The sequence below is a fragment of the Podarcis raffonei genome, chromosome 7, assembly GCF_027172205.1.
Source record: "Podarcis raffonei isolate rPodRaf1 chromosome 7, rPodRaf1.pri, whole genome shotgun sequence".
Lineage (NCBI taxonomy): Eukaryota > Metazoa > Chordata > Lepidosauria > Squamata > Lacertidae > Podarcis > Podarcis raffonei.
Window position 1 is genome coordinate 88,924,067 of NC_070608.1, and position 19,377 is coordinate 88,943,443.

The following is a 19,377-nucleotide window of genomic DNA, read 5'->3' on the forward strand; positions in this document are numbered from 1 at the left end:
ATCATAGAATTGTGAAGTTGGAAGGGACCCCAAGTCATCTAGTCCAACCCTCTGCAATGCAGGAATCTCAGCTAAAGCATCCCTGACTGATGGCCATCCAAACTTTGCTTAAAAACCTCCAATGGAGAGTCCACCACCTCCTGAAGGAGAGCCAGTGTGGTGTAGTGGTTAAGAGCGGTAGTCACATAATCTGGGGAACTGGGTTCGCATCTCCGCTCCTCCACCTGCAGCTGCTGGGTGATCTTGGGCCAGTCACACTTCTTTGAAGTCTCTCAGCCCCACTCACCACACAGAGTGTTTGTTGTGGGAGAGGAAGGGAAAGGAGAATGTGAGCTGCTTGGAGACTCCTTCGGGTAGTGATAAAGCGGGATATCAAATCCAAACTCTTCTTCTTCTTCTACCATTCCACAGTCAAGCAGCTCTTACTGTACTGTCAGAAAGTTTTTTCTGATGTTTAGTTGGAATCTCCTTTCTTGTAACTTGAAGGCATTTGTTCAAGTCCCAGGAGCAGGAGAAGACAAGCTTGTTCCCTCTTCCATGTGACAGCCCTTGAGACATTTGAAGATTCATATAGAACTAGTTGTGCATGTTCTTTTGCACTGCCGCTTGTATCAGACAATTCAGTCTAGTTCATTAATCATTTGGTTGTTAGCAGGGAATGGCAGTCAGATGTATGCAAGGTGACCTTCCTAATGTTTACTCGGGATGGGGATAAGATGGAGATAGTAGCCAGGTTGCTGCAACACACAGTGAGGATTTGTGAATGAAATACAACAGTATTTTAATTGTTAGATGCAGATTCTGCTAACTGGTTTTATTGTACTGAATCTTTCAGAATCTTGTCCATATGCCAAAAAAAGTTTGAGGCTGGCTAAGATTGATTGGTCGAAATGGTATTAACTATGGGCTAAGGCAGAAGTTTTTAAACTATGGTCTGTGAGATCCATTTGGGAGGCCTGTGGAAAGGATGCAACAGAGTGAAATTTATCTGTACTCAGCTCTGCGCTTACTTTCCTTGATGTGATGATGGAGGACAGAATTATTAAAAGGTTAGCAAGGCCCTAGACCAGGCCTCATGAGTCTCATAATGCATTGGATGATGATGGGGAAAGGGTTTTATTTTTCACATCCCTGTACGAGATAGGATTTTCATCACTTGTCACCCTCAAATCCAAATACAGAAATGGGAGGACTGTTGAGCCCAACCCAAGGCTAAAACTGACAAAGATTACACCTGACGTTTGCTCACAAAAACCTCTGAGCTGCATCACCAAGGAAGTGCCACCACACTTGATGAAATGCTTCCCACCGGTGCCACCTGGTGCCAGGGCAAAGGGCCACATGTGCAAAGTTGGGAGGAGGGGCACTCCTCGCCTTTCATTCTCTGAGAGGGAGAGGCGCTACCACTGTGCTCTCTGCCACCACCATGCAGCCTCTTCCCTGGCCCTGCCCACCCCCGACCCCCCACTGATGAGGTCCTGGGTTCAGGCTCAGTCCTCCTGGCAGTGCCTCTGCGTGCCCGCGCGGCTCCTGCTTGCCTCTTCACCTAGTTTTTGGAACTCTTTGTTTTTCACTGCCTTAGAAAATTGGGGCCACCTGACTTTTCACCCTAAAAGCCAGTTCACTTATGAACCACTTTAAAGGCACCTGTAGAACCCTGGGGAGATTCTACTTCTTTATTCCATTGTGAGAACCATCCATATATTTCTACTCTTTGCATCCAGTTCTAATTAAACCAGCTACTAATCCATAAGTGGACCTTCCCTTTTATCGTATGATAAAGTGCAGTTTAGGAGCCTTCAATGAGGATTTTATCAAAAGCTTTTTAAAGGTCCAAGTACTCTGCCTGCTGAATCACCCCTCTCCACATTCTGTTTGATATTTTCAAAGAACTCTGAAAGGCTAGTCAGAAGCCACACTGAGTCTCCTTTAGCAAGGCTTGTTCTTTTATATCTGCCATTCTCCAAGCTGGGACCCTCCAGATATTTCTAGACTACCACTACACTGACCATTAGTTGGTTCAGGAGAACAATATATAGAAAGGAGAATACCTAAAAGCCAAGATCCAAGTTTGGGGCAAGTGCCCTTTGGTGAGAGAACCCTAGCAGAGATTTAAAATCACAAAATATGCAGCAAAGTAAAGCATAGAAACATAGGCGTTTAAACCTTTAAAATATGTGCCCTTTAAAGTGAGTTCCAAAATGTCCCCTTAAAAAGGTGTGCCCCCCCCAAGTCTCCCTCTTCCCCCAGCATAGGAAAAGACATTTGGTAATTTTAAAAATATTTTACTTACAAACTTTCCAAAGATCAGATTCATATGCTTCAGAAAAGGTTGCACAGGCAGTAAAATGTCACTTAGTTACAAAGTTGTAGAAGTTCCTAAATTATTGATATAGGAACTCAAGAATGGCTGGTGAGAGCCATATAGCTGAGCTGGAACAACCAGCTCTAACATCTTCAAACGTTGAGTTTCTCAGATAGACTGGAGGTGAACAATAGGCTTGATTACCTATTTCCTCCCAAGGTGAGGGGAAGTGACCTAGACTAAGCCTGGCAAGGCAGCTTACTCTATGGCAGGGGTGGCCAACTCGCAAGAGACTGCATTCTACACACAGATTCAGGTCAAAGTTATTGAGCTTTTTTTATAGGGAGGTGGAAAGCCCCCATTTTTTTAGAATTCGAGCCTAAGATCAAGGGAGAAAGGGGATCAGCCACTCATCAAAAGATCACTGCGGAAACAAACAGCCTCGTTGAGTAAACTCCGTCTTCCGTTCTGCAGATCGTGCAACAATGGAGGGCGGGAGGAGGGGGCAGGGGCGGGTTCTGTTTTACCAATGCTAAGGAAAGGGACCCAGCGATCGACCACGATCTACCAAAACCTCACTGGGTCTACCAGTGATCCCTCGTGATCAACCTGTTGGACATCCCTGCTCTGTGGTATTAACCACATCATGCATTAATTAGACTTAAGCATGTTGGAACACAGGTGGCGCTGTAGTCTAAACCACTGAGCCTCTTGGGCTTGCCGATCAGAAGGTTGGCGGTTCAAATCCCCACGATGGGGTGAGCTCCTGTTGCTCGGTCCAAGCTCCTTCCAACCTAGCAGTTCGAAAGCACGTCAAAAGTGCAAGTAGATAAATAGCGGGAAGGTAAACGGCGTTTCCGTGCGCTGCTCTGGTTTCACCAGAAGTGGCTTAGTCATGCTGGCCACATGACCCAGAAAAACTGCCTGCGGACAAATGTCGGCTCCTTTAGCCAGTAAAGCAAGATGAGCGCCGCAACCCCAGAGTCGTTCGCAACTGGACTTAACTGTCAGGGGTCCTTTACCGTTACCTTTTTTTATTGGTTTTATGAGACTGGTTATCCAGCACCATTGGCCATGTGGGCTGAACTAGGGCTGATAGGAGTTGTAGTCCAAGCATCTAGAAAGGCTGGAGAAAGCTGTTCTGTATGATTGATAACTTTATATTTAACCATGCTTTCCTCCAATTTACAAGGATCAGAAGTTATGCTCATGGTCCTAGATCTTTCTTTTAAAATTGGTGGTATATGCACTACTTTGCAATCGTCTGGTTTGGACAATTTAGGGACAGCTCACATATTTTTGTTACAAGATCAGCAATTTCTCAGCTTACCCAGGGAGTCTCACTTGGCATCTATCATTACGTCTTTTTAGCACTATGCAACAAGAGCTCTTAAAAGCCCAAGTGAATTGGTTTTATTCTTCCGCTACAATTTTATTTTTGCTTTTTCTAGTCTGCTGTTTTTATTGTTCGTATTTGTTTTTATTGTTTTTATCAGTTTTATCTGATTCATTAGTTGTCTTGGGAGTGATAATACTGAAAGGCAGTTTTCAAAACACCTGATAAATAATAAATAGCATTGACACCATCACCCCACAGGCTTCAATTTCCTGCAAGGAGCTGTAAAGTGTGAGTTTGAGGGAGTGGGGGGCATAAGGGCTGGGGAAGACCACTATCAGCTGCAGTACCAATTGGGACAGAATTACTAACCTTTCCCGCCTCAGCTCTGTGCATCAGCATTGTGGTGTGTAGCTGTTGGTACATTTTGCCAGCCATCTATATATGAGAATATCTGTGAGTACATTACAGCAAGGCTTTCATGCACATTTCTTTGACACAAATGTGGTTTGTTTTTGTTTGTTTGTTTATTTTAAATGCATTATGATATACAAAAAAAGGGTGTACCATGGAAGGAAACTTTATTTAAGATGTGCAGTATACATCCTTTAGCAGCTGTATACATGAGATAAGGGCTGGGGTCCAGAGTTCCTGTGCTCATGTTCTGCATGGCCCCATTTACAGTAAATCCCCCCCCCCCACATGTCCAAATGGTATGTATGGAATGTGTACCCCTTTCTCTCTTGCCTCGTTCCCATAGAAATACCACGTTTCCCTTTTTTTTTTGGAATAGACAGATAAACACAGAGAATAAAGTGGTATTAATTGTGTGGAAAAGGATTGTGATATTTTTGATAGGATTATTTTCCATGAAGATTTTAGTATATTGGAAGTGCTAGAGGAAATATGATACATGCTGGCTGGTTGTTTGCCTTTCCTATTTCTCTGCTTCAAGCTGGTAACTTGAAGCTTTTACAAATCAATTTTCATACTTGTGGAACGGCTTCCTGGTTGCCAGTTTCTCATCAAACATTTCTGTTGTTGGATGCTGACATATGTGGCCTGACCGTCCTATGAACTTTGTAAGAATTCAGTCATAATTATTCTGCTTCATTCAATGTCTACAGCAACAATTTGCCACAGTATAGTATGCTTGATGTCAGAACTGCTCACAGATTTTCATTTTCTATTCACCTTTTTATTATATTTTTTTACAAAGCAAGTGCCATAAAGCAAGCACTGTCTCCTCAGTATTAGACATTTGAAACAGGGTTCTTGTTTAATAGCCAAGTGGGTAGCTTGCTCATTTGTGGCACCCCTGCTGTGGAACTCCCACCCAAGGAGGCTTTTGTTTTATTGTCTTTTAGGTGTCAGATGAAGAAGACATCTCATTCTCTTAGGCATTTTAATTGGTTTGATGGTGGATAGTATTGGGAAGCTGCTATATTTTAAAACACAAATTGTTTGCTTTTTAAATAGGTATTTTAAATGTATAGCATGCTAATTCTGTTGCTTGTTTATTGCCTCTAAATAATTTACTGTATTTTATTATTGTCCTACTGTAGATTACACTGTAAAGCAATTTTGTACCATGGCGTAGAAATGCTCTTAAACAAACAAGGAAGCAAATGTGAACTCCCAGAAGGGAGCTTTGTGCTCAGAGGCTATCACCATGTGGGGCATTCCAGGGGCACATGGGGGGGCACTTTGGACCCACCAGAACTGGAGCCCCCTCTTCCCCTGACACTCTCGGGCTGAAAAATGTATGCTTGCCTTGGAACTGGTGCAGTTGTTTTCTCTCCCATTAGAGTCTATAAGGGGAGAATTTTCTGAGAGGGCTAACTGGTCGAGGGGGACCCCGGAAAATCCACCCCTGCCCCTCCCTTCCTAGCTGGTGTGAGTTGGCAGGGCCTAGGGAGTGGCAGTTTATCTTCCACATAATTCCAGCACCACCATCACTGCCGTAGGATTCCTCTGTCCATAAATAATTGTGAAGATAAAATATGTATCTGAGTGAAGAAAGGAGGCAGTGGAGGCACCATAGCTGAAGAATTAAGACCTCAGTTAGCAATAACTTTCCACTCATTTCTGGCTTATCATAAATATAAAACCCAGTTTCATTTCTTGGCAACCTTGGACTTTCAGGGTGGCTAATAGAACAAAGTTGTAACACCTCCTTTTGTGGCATCTTCAAGTAGCTTCTCCAAGAGAAATTATACAGGACCATTCTCTACATGTTCTCTATTAGTGATCTCATCAAAACTTACAGCTTTCAACATTGGACATACACTGTTGATATCTAGCTCTTAAGCCCTGCCTTATAACTTTCTCCCTCTTTCCAGCTGTGTAACTTCACCTGCCTGCTTGCTATTTCTTACAGGATCTAAAGGTGTGAACACATCCAGAGGTTACATTTGCTCTGCTTGTTGCTGTATGGCATTGCTGAGCCGGAGTTAAGTGATCAGCCAATATGCCTAGAATTTTTTTCTCTGTTGAACCCCTAGCCAGCAACAAAAAATGTGCTATTTTCTTTGTGTACATCTTATATTACTGAATTATTTAGTATGCCACAAATTTGAGATCAACCAATTCATCCTGTTCAATTTCCTAATAATCTGTATTAACAATGATTTGGGCTTGCTGTCATCTAACAGTTAGATTCTAACCAAAACATTTCTCCTCACCCCCAGGCTTCTGTAAAATATGCAAATATTTAATAAAGTGGGCCCCATCACTGATTACATCCACTGCTTTCTTTTCTTCAACTGTACTGTTTGCTTTTAAGCAAAACCCTAACTAGTCCCTTTAATACACATTAGACATGCCTCTTTTAAAGCAGAAATAATAGCTTCTTACATCATATGTAACCAAATGTTCTGTGAAATTTTAAACTGATTCAGTCTGCTGAATTTAATTTTATCTGGAAAACCATCTACCTTCTAAAAAAAGGATATCAGATTAGCTTTAGTAGCCCCTATAATGCCTTGCAGCTGTTTTCCTTCTCTTTCTCTGTCCCTGATTCAGAATTGCTCTGAAGTAAAAAGGCAGAAGAAATCCAGCCTCAGCAACATAGAGGGTAGGATCTAGTGTACTGTAAGCAGGGATCCCCTCCTGCAACAGGACTTCTCATTCCTCTCCCCCCCCCCACAGCAAATCCCATGTGCCCCTCCATCTGGATGGGGACCCTATGGACTCACGATTTCTCCAGTGTCTACAGGTGGTTCCAGTCATTCCTGCATTGATGGATGGAGGGGACGTCTCTCCTTTGTCTGAGTGGCAGCAGGGGAGTTGGGCATCACAATCTCCTGGATTTGACTTTCACTCTGCAGTACCAGCAAACTTTATGCGAAGAGGAAATGCTTTGTTTTTGGCCTATCTCCCTTCTCAGTCAAACCTAACATGGGTTGGCATAGTGCAGATGCACGCACCTTATGTACTAAAATGATTAAAACTGTTGAGCGTTTAAAGTACATCCACAGGTTCTTTCATCTTCACCTGGCCTTTTGAACGCATTCACCCCATTTGATCTCTTTCTTTCTATTTCTCCTACATGACCCTTAAGTGGCTTTTTACTCAGTCAGGGTGTTATGCTAATGCAACAACTACATTGGCCAGAATAGTAATTTCGTATCACAAATATTTCTCTCCTGATTTTTCTTTGATATGAAGCAGCAAAGAGAAACCCCGTGGATAAATACACTTAAAGATTATTACTTATCCAATTTGGTATGGAACCTCTGCTTCCTATGCAAATTGCTTATAATTATTGCACTGTTGACTGAAAGAAGTTCCACATGTTTTTCTGTATATACAGTATCACCTACCTCTCTAGTTGTTTTAGCTTCTCAACATTGGTCCTATTGAAATTAAATACTTCAGTTACTCTTCTAATTCCAGCTACCTACCCACCTAAATTTTGCTAGAAAATAGTGATGTCCCTCCCTTTCATTTTTAGAATAGAATTGAGACTGTGTTGTTAAGAACAATTTGATTCCTCACTAGTCTTCCAATCTGGGTTGGGAGAGGAGCAAAGTTGCTCCGTTAACTCTCCCTCCTGATCACCCTTTTTACTACTACTAATGTATTATTTATACCCCACCTATCTGGCTGATATATTGGTAGCACAATGTATACAGAACCAAACACCATCCATGGCATTCAGTTATATACATTTGAACATATATATGTGAATCTGAATTGAGTAAAACGGGGCTAGGAACAGCCTGCAGTTACTTGGATTATTGATATCAATCCAAGGCACTGCTACATCTTTTCAGACGCGGGAATAACCTGTGGGAGTCATCCAGTAGCTCTGCAATTTAATAAGTGAAGCAGCCCATAGATTATCACTATTTTGGGTCCTGTCAAAAGACGACATTGTCTTATCCCCCCTCCCACTCTCTCTAGCTGTGAAAAGCTGAGGGCAGCATTCTTGCATTTATTTTATTACCTAATAGAGGATGTAGATCTTCAGGCACAAGACAGCTGTGGTATTGTGCTGAATTTGTCTGGGAAAAAATTATGTTGAAGCTGAGGAGCTGAGAGTTAACCACGCTGTTTCCCGCCCTGCCCCCCTGGGCCTGACCTGGTGGTGGAGTTGCTGCAGCCAGGCGCAAGGCGCACCGTGGCTGAGGAGGGTGCAGGGCAGCACTGCCACCCATTCTCCTGACCCGAGGGCAGAGCTGCTGCAGCCAGGCGCAAGCCCCACAGCCAAAGCACAGCTCCTTCTTGTGTGGAGCCACACTACAGTGAAGGTCCCTGCTGTGGAGGTGCCTGTTTGTGCCCCCTCACAAAATTGCGCCCTGGGACATGGCCCCCATGTGCCCCCCCCTACTAAGCCTCTGATGCCTTGCCCATCAGATCATGTTTTTATTAAAGGGCAGATGAATGTTGAACAATGCTGCTCTCAGGGAACACTCAACAGTTTTTCAATCAAAGGGATGTCTTTTGAAGATTGTTCAGAAACAGCACTGGATTCAGAATATAACAATTGTTAACTGGAACTGACCTTTGAAGACACATAATGCCTGTTTTCAAAGAACGCTGACTGTTAGTTTTCTGGGCCAAGTTCAAAGTTTTTGAGTTTGAACATCCACAGTGACTTGGATCAGGGCGCATTACAGATCTGCTCTTGAATATACGGCCATGTGTATTACGATAGTCCCACGTGCAGGAGGCAGTCTTCCTGCTGTCTTCTGAAAGTGAGCTGAGAACCCGCCTCTTGGTGCTTGCCCCCTTATTGTGGAATTCATGCCTTAAAGAGCTGCTCTCAGTATGTGGTTGCTTAGGTAGACATTTGCATCTGGATATGCTTCTAGATGTTGACTTTGATTTCTAAGAATTTTAGCTGGCTCCGAGTTTTGTTTTTATTTCAGTGTTCCTTTTAAAATTATTTTAAGACCACCTTGAGCATTTCTAGTTACTAAGTGAGATAAAAGTATTCAAATAAATACAAAAATAAATTCAGAAATGTTCCAGATTTTACTTTTTCTATGCCTGTAGCTTCAGGTGCACCACAATTTTGCTTTCAAATCATTCAGCTATTCATTAGTTGCTTGTCTGCTCCCCCTGCCCCCACCCCAAAAAGTGGCCTGTTGTTTTGCAGGCAGGCTTTTCAAATGCCTTCACTGTTTTCAGTACCCAAGAATAAAGCTCAAGGTTGCACAACAGGAAGGGCAAAGGAGGAAGACTTGATGTGATTCAAACTGTGGGGGAAGAAATTAAAGCTCAACTGCTTTGAAAGATGGATGCCTCTCAGTAGGAACTGAAAGAGGAATTACATGTAAGAACAGAAAATTGAGATGGGTTGCTAGGAAACTGATAAATGAACTGGAAGATAGGTTGAGAGGAAAAATAGAACAACAGATGGAACCTGTCTTTAGTGTCACATAGACTGACAGTCATTCCCGTGTAGCTGAAGGAGTATGAAATGTCGCAACTAAGCAATGTGATGGTGAATTACCTCCTCCCCTACTGCTCTACATGCTGTCTAATTATATAATACATTGTTATTATTGCTGTTTATAAATAAACAAAAATAGAAAATGAAGCTATTGCCATTTCCGACTAAATTAGGGTAGCAAGACATAATTAGATCCCTTAATCTAGAATCCAAAGTCTCCAAGTTTAGAGCAGTCAGCAAGACTGCTTTGATGACAGATGACACTCTTCTACTCTCACTCTGCAATGCTGGAGAGGGTGCTTGGGGTGACTGTGTCAAAAACCCAATGATCCCCACTGTTACATAATGGAAAGGGCTTCAACAGGGTCCTCTGCCCTATGTGCTGGAAAGCCCCCAAGAGCATTCAGGAATCCATTGGATTCCATTAGTCTCTGGATTGATGGTGGTGCTTGGCCACTTAGATTTTTCTTACAGCTATGACATTTTTTAAAATATTAAGTGGTTTATAAATGCTTTTATGAAGAAATAAGGAACCAGGAGAAACCAGAAAGTTCACATGTGCTTTAAATGTATGTCTGTGCAGCTTATATTAAAGGACTCAGATGGGAGCAAATTTTTCTGTTGGAACAGGGACTTGTACATCCACTGGACTCCGAGTTGTCACTGTGTGTTCTGTATCCTCTATTAGGCTCAGGGTGCCAATGGGTATGACTGATTTCTTTGGTTCACTAGAACCCTCCTTATGTGGTTTTATGACACTTGCTAGTATCTGTCAGGCTGCTGGAAAAGCCTGCTGTCTCTTATCCAACACTGTAATCAGAAGCAGGCAAACTTACTTGTCAGTAATTAATTTTATTGCTCAGCAACCAGGGAGTCAGCATACATCACATCCTTCAGATAAGCAGGTCAGTTGCAGAAGCTAAAGTTCTGTCCTCTCTCTCCCTTATTTATACCTCCCTCCTTGCATTTTTTGCTGTGACTCAGCTTTTCTTAATTGTTCTCGCCTTTTCACGACACTTCATTCCTGCGCTGAAAGAGGGAGGAGAAGAAGCCAAATGGGGACTGTATTGCGAAGCAGGAGAGCCAGCTCCTTCTCCATCTCTCTCAGCGTCTGTGGCCACCTCAAGCCTCTCCCTTCCCCCTCCCTGTCCCACCACCCTGAACCTGGTTCAAAGTCCCCTTCCCCCTCAGGTGCCTCCTCAACCACCGGCTGCCACCACTCTTCCTCATCCAGCCAGTCCCTGACAGTGTGTCTCTCCAGGCATAAAAAAATCTGGAAAAAGAAACCATAGTTAAAGGGCTAAAGTAGTAATAGTTACACAGAGGAGGAATCTTGCTAATGCCTTCATGGGGGGGGGGCGGGATTATGTTCTTATTGATACAAACGTATGTAGAAGTCAGTCTCCTAAAAATCAGAGGCAGAGAGCAATTTTGATGTTCTCAAACATCATCTCTTATACAGTGGTACCTTGGGTTACAAACACCTTGGGTTACAAACACTTCAGGTTATAGACTCTGCTAACCCAGAAGTAGTACCTCGGGTTGAGAACTTTGCCCCAGAAATTGCGCCGCAGCGGTAGGCCCCTTTAGCAAAAGCGCGCCTCAGGTTAAGAATGGTTTCGGATTAAGAACGGATCTCCGGAACTAATTCAGTTCGTAATCAGAGGTACCACTGTACAGTACACTGCTAATCTATTCATGTGAGTACAAAATAACCAATCAGTTACCACAATTGCAGCAATCTTTCCTATGACAGTTACACAATTGCAACACACTGTCATCATTCTTAAGTCACTTGGAGATACTTGGATTCTTCTGACTAGCCAACCCTAACCGTCTCTTAATGTGTGGATACATGTAGCCATCTTTCAGTGTCTGCTTTCATTGTCTTCTATTATTGGTCTGCTTTCAGTTACCTATGTTAATATTTTTGTTCTCTTCTTGACCTAGGACTTAGTGTAACTTCTATGCTTGACTGATCTTCTAGCGTTTAGTACACCATCGTCATAGCCTAGCTGCTTACATTCCATTCCTTCAGTATTCTTTCACTGCTATCAGTAGACAAGCTATGCACAGCTTCTAGAATCATAGAATCATAGAGTTGGAAGAGACCACAAGGGCCATCGAGTCCAACCCCCTGCCAAGCAGGAAACAGGAAACCTTTTCTGTTGGGCCAGGGGGTGTCAACCTGGTCCCTAACACCCACTAGTGGGTGTTTCAGGATTCTAGGTGGGTGGTAGGAGTTCTACGGCAGCCTCCAAGGATTATGAAACATGTGTTTGTTGAGGAGCCCGTGCCACTATCTCAAGATGCAGAGGCACCCTTGAAGTAGCTTCATTGTAATACTGTACACATTCACATCCCGAAAGAGACAATACGGAGGCACTTACTCAGCTACCTGTGTTGCCATTATGATGTGGTGTGGCATGTGTGCTTGAATTAGCAGAACTCCTCAGTGTGCTAAAGTGTCTGGAGGCCGCGCACACACAAATCAATTCCAAAAAAATATCTACAAAAGCCGCCTTGCAACAAAGTAGGAATATGAGCACTTGGAAACTTCTAGGATGTAAGGGATATGAAGGTTGCCTTAAGCATCCACTTCTATTAAAAAGGCAACACAAACATATAGTATGCTGGTGTGCAACCTAAATAAAAAGCAACTGAAGATGATTTGCAATAAATGATTTCCACAAGAAGATATGCTTCGATATTCTGAGCAAATGAAATGGAAATGGCAAGAATCATTTTGGCTCAGTCCTATTGCCCATCAGCACTGGACTGACTTTCTCTCTGTGCTGGCAGATCTGAGCCTCTCCACTGAGCACAGAGCCACCTCCTAGGGGCTGTAGGGGCTTTGGCCCCCACAACAAAATATTTTAGGCGACTGGAACCCCACAAAGTTGATGGACATTCCCATTCAAATTGTGTATGTGCACTGCATCATGTAAATTGATTATGCAGGGCGGTGCTTACCTGGGCCCCCACAATATTTTATTCAAGTTTGCACCCCTGCCACTAAGCAGTATTTTATGGGCATTGTACCATTAACGGTCTGATACTTTTCCTGTTCCATGCTCTGAGGCCTAAAAAAACCCCAACAACTGTGCAGGCGGACAAGTGAACTGACTAATTATACCAATTAGGATGCCCCTTGGTTTCTTTTGGTTACATGTGACTGAGGAGAACAGCAATCAATGTCATTTTGACTTAGTGTTTGGGAATATATAAGGAATCTGAAGGTGTTTTGAGAAGCTGTTGTAAAATGTACGTTAGGCATGCTGTCATGTCCAATTTTCCTTCACAAGTTCTAGTTTCTGTGCTGTTGAAAAATTGCTTAAAATTCTGTTATTGAATTCATTTATTTTTCAAACCTTTAACCGCTAAGGAGAGCCAAGTGAGAAGCAATCGAATGGTTTCTCTTGAATGTCAAGGGCTGTGAAATGAACAGATTATGCAGAATTTCAAATCTTCACAATCATAGATATCTTTCAGATGTTGACGTTAATGCATAATTATTTTTACAAGATTATTATTTCCATGGTGACTTAGCCGTCTTCCCCTGTGATCCTATTTATGAGATTTCTTACCTGCCCTTAACTGTAAGGTCCCAGGATGGGTTACACAAATGTAATATACAATCATAAAACCAGATAAACCAGCTATAATTATAAAAAAGTAAAACTTTTACAGTCAGAACAGAACAGTATAAATTCAACAAAATAGGTATGTCCCACAAAATAAAATATTTTAACTGACAGAAACCAAGGTAAAGAGAGATATTTTGACATTTGGTGAAAGCTCAATGTACCACTGTGGGGAATGGGGTTGCCACAGAGAAAGCTTACAATACTGAGGGTGGCAGAACTAGTATGAGACCCCCCTCAGTTTTAGCACCCAAGAGGGTCAGTAAGAATGGAGATTTAGTTCAGATATTACAATGCATTGAAACTTAGCATGGTTTGTGCATGTTTTGGTGCACCTCACCTACTGTCTTGTTCTTTGATCATGTAGATCATGTTCTCTCTTGTCCTTCCCCTTGAAGGCCCCCACTGAGGGCAGAACTCACCATTATTTGTACATCCACTATTGTTTCTATAGGCTGTTGTATTTTGAAAATGTCACGGCTAAGGCTAAAACTGGAAGGATACCTGTGTATTTTTTACTCTTGGAGGCAAAAGCAAGTGTTCATTTTCTGATGGGTTCTTCCTGCAATATAAGGTCAATGTCTTCTGTTTCATAAATCTGGATGATGCAAAATGGTGTGAATTTATGTACAGCTTATTTCATTCATATTGTTACAAAAGTTGGATAGCACCCCTCCCCCGCCAAGTGGTAGCAAGATTTCAGGGGGCTCCAGGCACTTGCCCAGGGGTTGTGCTCCTTTGGGGAATTGAAGATGCTGCTGGGACTTTGAAGGAACATGATTCAGCCACGCATTTACAGCTTCAGTCTGCATGCAGGGAGTCCAGATCTTATGGCATGGTCATTTCGAGAGGGGCTTGTTTCCCCACAGCAGGGCAACCATGGAGTCCAAGGCATTTTTTCCAGCCAGCCTGCTTGGCATAGGCACTGAGTTGCACCCAACATGTGGGCGGGGGCAGTGCATGATGTCACATGTGTGACACACCTCCCCCTAGCTGGGCTGACTCAGCCTGCCATCCCCCAGCCCCCACCAGCCACCTTTTTGTCCTGCCCCATCCCTGGTGATCCTCAAAAGGAGGCAGTAGGGCCAAGCATCTTCTTCCCGGTGCGTCCTTTCATCCCAGTGTATGGTGGAATTTTGGTGAGCCCAGGCCCCCTTCTTGAAAATATGGGGGGCCCGGCTCCCATGCCCCCCATAGATGGCACCCCTGGCTCTCAGTCTTTGTTCTCTGCTCCTTCCCAGCACACCTTGCTGAAGACACCCTTTTCCTGTCATCTCTCACATACCCCACCACCTCAGCAACTTCTGCCTGCCCAGGCCCAAAATTCCCCTTAGATGGGCCATCAAGAAGAAGAAGAGTTTGGATTTGATATCATGCCTTTCAGATTGTATCTGAGCAGGGCCTTCAGAACTGGGCAGTTACTTTACCTAAAATTTTTGTTTATAACAGTTTTCAAATGTATAATATGTGAGCTGTATATCAGCTCTATTTTGAAATGTAAAAATACTGGTTAATTACCACCATGCATTTAAAGTTCTGTTTTCCACCATACCAGGTCCTCAGATTTTGGAACATTATATACCAAGTTGAATCTACAGCCTGGAATTGCTACAGTCATTGAAAATTTCTACATCTGCCCCACTAACAAAAAAAAGGTAAGGGGGTACTCTTTACTATACAACTCAATAGGTCAGCTCAGGAAATGGCTGTCTTTACCTTCTACTTGGCTGAATTTAGCTCCTGCTGGATTATGCCATCCATGTTTAGCTCATAAAGGAGCAGCTATGAAATAGGGATTAATGGAATGCTGTAGAACTCTGTATCAATACCTAAATATCATGTTTGAAGGTTGCTAGCAATAAATAGTTTTAGTATTAACCATAGTTTGGTTTATTTAACCTTACTCTTTGAGATATTCATGTATCTAGCAAGTGACATAAAGGGTGGGAAGAAAGAACAATAACGTGCATGAAAAGGTAAAAATAGATAACCTTTCCTGCAGGATCATAAGGAAAGCTGGAAATGTGTGCTGACATGAGCAGGAAGTAACTATAATTTATCTGAAAACATTGTATGGAACAATTGAAGAAATCTCATCTTTGTTGCCTGAAATGTTGTGACCTTTTGTGGATGCACACACAAACTTCCCATCTTTGCTCTTGGAAGAGGCAGTGCTAAATGTGAGTTTTAAATAACATAGCTGTGACTTCAAATGAACGTTGTGAGAAGGTAACAGTTTTAAGAGCACTCAGGGTGCATTCAGACGTGGAGATAATTGCATTAGAGTTCCTGGTCACTTCTGTTCTGGCGTCTGATGTTCCTTTTACACTGCATTCCCAGTTGCATTATGCATGGAATTGTGGCTTTTTGAGTGAGACATTCATGCTACATTTAATTCACACCTGTGGGTCAGTTGGGACACAACGGCAGGCCTCATTAAACATGTTGCCTCCACTCCCCACCCTTTATGTAAATATGTGCTTCTGTTCCCCCATGATTCACCCATGAAAGCAGTGGGAAAGAACTGTATGCTGGGCATAGGAGCAAACTCCTAGGGGCTGAGGGGTTTTCAGGCCCCCAGTAAAATATTTGAGAGGCCTGCCCCCCAAAAGTTGATGGGCAATGCCATTCAAATGGTGTCTGTGCACCATGTCATGTGATCAGTTATGCAGGGCAGGGCTTACTCTCCCCCCCACCCAATATTTTATTCCATTTGTCACCCCAGATGCTGGGATTCCGCTCCCAATTTTTTCATCCCACAATTTTTAAGGTCAACAGAAATGAGTGCTAACCTTCCACTAGATTCCACTATTATTTCCAGAAGTAGCTTTTACATTGTGTGGAAGATCACACAAAATGTGAAAATGATCAAGTAAGGAAATTTTGGGGAAATGAAATAAAACACTGTCTGAATGCAGCTTCAGAGCTGAATAATTCTAAGGAGTGTGGCATGTACAAGAGAAGGGGCTTTAAAAAAGAGGAACAATTGTATTGTCATCCAGGCTAAGCTGTTCTCCAGTTGTTGCTTCAATATCCCAGGATTTGATGGATGCTCTGTAGGAAAGATCTTCAAGTGGGAGAGGCTGTGGCCATCAGAATTAAAGGGTTGCGAAACAGTATTTTAATTGTTTTGGTTAAGATGACTGATTTATGGTCTCTAAATCATATACAAAGCTGTTTTTTCAGTGTCCTGGATGTGGTGTTCATGGTGTCTGTGTTCCGTAATGTATGTAACATTAGATTTTCAGGTGATGTTCTGCTTTATGAAATGGGCTTTATCAGTTGTCCTGCTTTAAAGGTAACCATTTTCCTATGGGAGGTCCAAGTGATACAACAACTCAGTTTATCATGATGTGACCCAGAATTGTTGATTGGTGGTTTTATTTCAGCACTCAGCTGTAAATTTAATAGATTTTGAGGTTGGCAGAAAGCAATTATGGAGGCTTGCTGATTGCTTTTGCATGGTGTTGTGAATTGGCTGCTAATCAGGTTGGAGGAATATAGTAAATGCCCAGTGTATGTTGATGTTCAGGGTATATCCACAGTGTACAAGGTGGGCATCTGTGGTCTATATTTTCCAGTGCATGTGGAATGGAGTGGACCTGAGTTTTCTGGTTCACACATTGAATTCCCCTGGATTTATTCCAGCCTGTGACATTTTGTATTTCCATTCTTTTGATACTAATGAGCTGTAAAAACACCAAGTTCTCTCAGTTTAGTTAGCTTTGAAGCTGACAAAACCTCTGAAATCTTCACTTCTTGCTCTGAGCTTTTTAAAAAGTCTAGTTCCCATTTCCTCTTTTTAGCACACTGGTTGCTTTGTTAGGAGTGGAGTTGGGCATTTGTAAGATTGGAGGACTTCCTGGCTTTCTGTGTGTCACCCTTGTTTTAGTGCCCAAGACAGACAAGAATTGGTCTTGTTAGGATGGGGCCATCAGGCATGCTTGAAGGACTAGGATAAATTACAGGCTGCTGTTAAATGAGGTGACCCGAGCTGGAAGCATATTGATAATGCCTGGTAATTTGGCTTATTTGTCAATCAGTTGCTTCAAAATGATGTTTGAAGGCCTGATCTCTGTTTTTCTGGAGCCAAAGATGTATAAAGCTGGAGTCTGGAATGTAATGAATACTGCTTAGTTCACATGACAGATGTCATTAATTATGGGTTGCCTTGGGACAAAAGAATTGTGTGTGCCTTTGTGGTTTGTTCATTGGTTGTAATGCTGTGTTACAGAAATATAATGAAAGCAATTATCATAATAGTCAAGACATGAGATGATAAGGATTTGATTATTCAAAGACTTGTCCAATCATCAGTTGACATATTCGAGGGACATCACTGCAATTGTTGTGGGCCCCAATGGTGTCCCACGGGTGTTTTCTGTCACAAGTGTGGAAGCAAAATATGTGCTTATATGCATCTTTTTTTTAAAAAAAACCCCATGTCAGATAAAAATGGGACAATTGAGCTTTCCCGGAGAGTGTAAAGACACATGGTTTTACACAAGTTGCACACCCATTGTGTACTGCTGCCCTTTGACAAATTACAATGATACAGGTCTTGTTGACTGAGCTGGTTTGAAGATAAAAGAAAGGCAGGGTTAAGACATGACTTTGAGCAGGAGAAGGATGGGCCACCAAATCAATACCAGTAAGAGAGGGTATGGGAATGAAAGAGAGTCTGGGAGAAACAGCCAATGAATTCTATTGATCTTGAAGGGGGCCCTGGAACATCCAGAAAGAAATGGCAGAGAAAGACAGAGGTACAAGGAAGACAGAGCTATTGATCAGTGCAGAGTCAATCCAGATCAAATGAAGCTATATGATCACAGAGAGAGGGAGATAAATGTACTCAAAAGATGCCTTAATGAAAGAACCTTGAGGAGATAAAGTGGGGAATATTCTTATGGGGAATCTTGAAACAATGCACAAAAAGTATGATATCTAAGCACCAAGGACCAAGCCACATAGGATGCGGGAGCTCTGTCACTGAGACTGTAATGCTCTGTATGTTTACCTGGGAGTAAGTCCTGTTGAAATCATTGGGATTTATTTATAAACATGATATGATTGATACTTGAATCTCCCAGGGAGAATACAAAGAAGTCATGGGGTTTGGGGCAGCAGTGCTGGAGAAAGGAGTGTTCAACTCTTCCTCTGTGTCCTTTTCCTGATCAGTATTTCTTCCCACCTGCACAAACTGTTAATAGCCTAGCTAGAAAAAGACAGACACCAAACATGCCCCCCCAACCCAGCCATTTTGGAGAGTGATTTCGAGTTGAGGAAATTGCACAGGGGCAAATGCTGCTAGGTGCCCCTTCACCCAGCACTGCTGCCCAAGTCCACTCAGTTTCCCCACACCCATAAGTGCTTTAAAGCTCTCACATCATCTGTGTAGTTTAGCCCTGCAAAAAAGAAAAGCAAGAGAAATACAAAGACCAGGCAAGAATTCCAGAAGATTAGCGTGAGCAACTGTGTGACATGCAGAGAAGAAATAAAGGAACATAAGAACAAAGATGACACCTTGACCTTTAGCTACCAGCAGACCATTTGACATGTTTTGTAAGGGAGGCCTTAGCAGAATAGTTTGAAAAGAAACCAGATTGCAGGGATTCAATAAGAGAAACAGGGAGTGGAGGGAGATTGAGACTGTAGGAATAGACTATAAGTAGCAATAATTTATATGGAAAATATAGCAAAGCAATAGCTTGGGGAAAAGTATAAAGATAAAAGGTATTTGCCAAGAGGAAGGCTGTAGCTGGCTTGAAAGGTACTCATCATGAGTATCATAGTGGGGAGCGTGGGAAAATGACAAAGAGCCAGAGTTTCGGGCAACATGAGCACCAGAATCAGCTTGGGAGAGCCAAGTTTGACCATGAGCCAATATGTGGAGATGTTCCAACAAGAAGAGTTGCCGACAATTACAAATTTGTTAAACACTGAGCAGCAATTAAGAAGGCCACAGAAAAAGAGAAGCAAAGAAATAGGAACTTGTCAGTTTAAGACCGATCAGATATGAAGAAAGGAAACAGTGACTGCCAAGGGATAAAGAATGAGAGAAGAGAAAATCAGGACAGTGCATGCAGCAAGGTAGGAAGGCGAAAACAAATGCACAGAGGCATGCAAAGCTGAGCTAGTTCAAGGGCTGGTGAAGGCCAAAGGCACCTGCAGGGTGGTCTGGTCCCATGCT

The 19,377-nt window shown here is 42.6% G+C and overlaps 1 protein-coding gene across 1 annotated transcript in view; it reads left to right on the forward strand.

Moving 5' to 3' along the window:
- SORCS2 (sortilin related VPS10 domain containing receptor 2) overlaps positions 1-19,377 on the forward strand; it is a 122,361-nt gene that overhangs the window by 26,722 nt on the left and 76,262 nt on the right. The window contains exon 3 of the mRNA XM_053397582.1: positions 14,743-14,842. Within this exon, the coding sequence (XP_053253557.1) occupies positions 14,743-14,842 (100 nt within the window). The remainder of the gene's footprint in view (positions 1-14,742; positions 14,843-19,377) is intronic.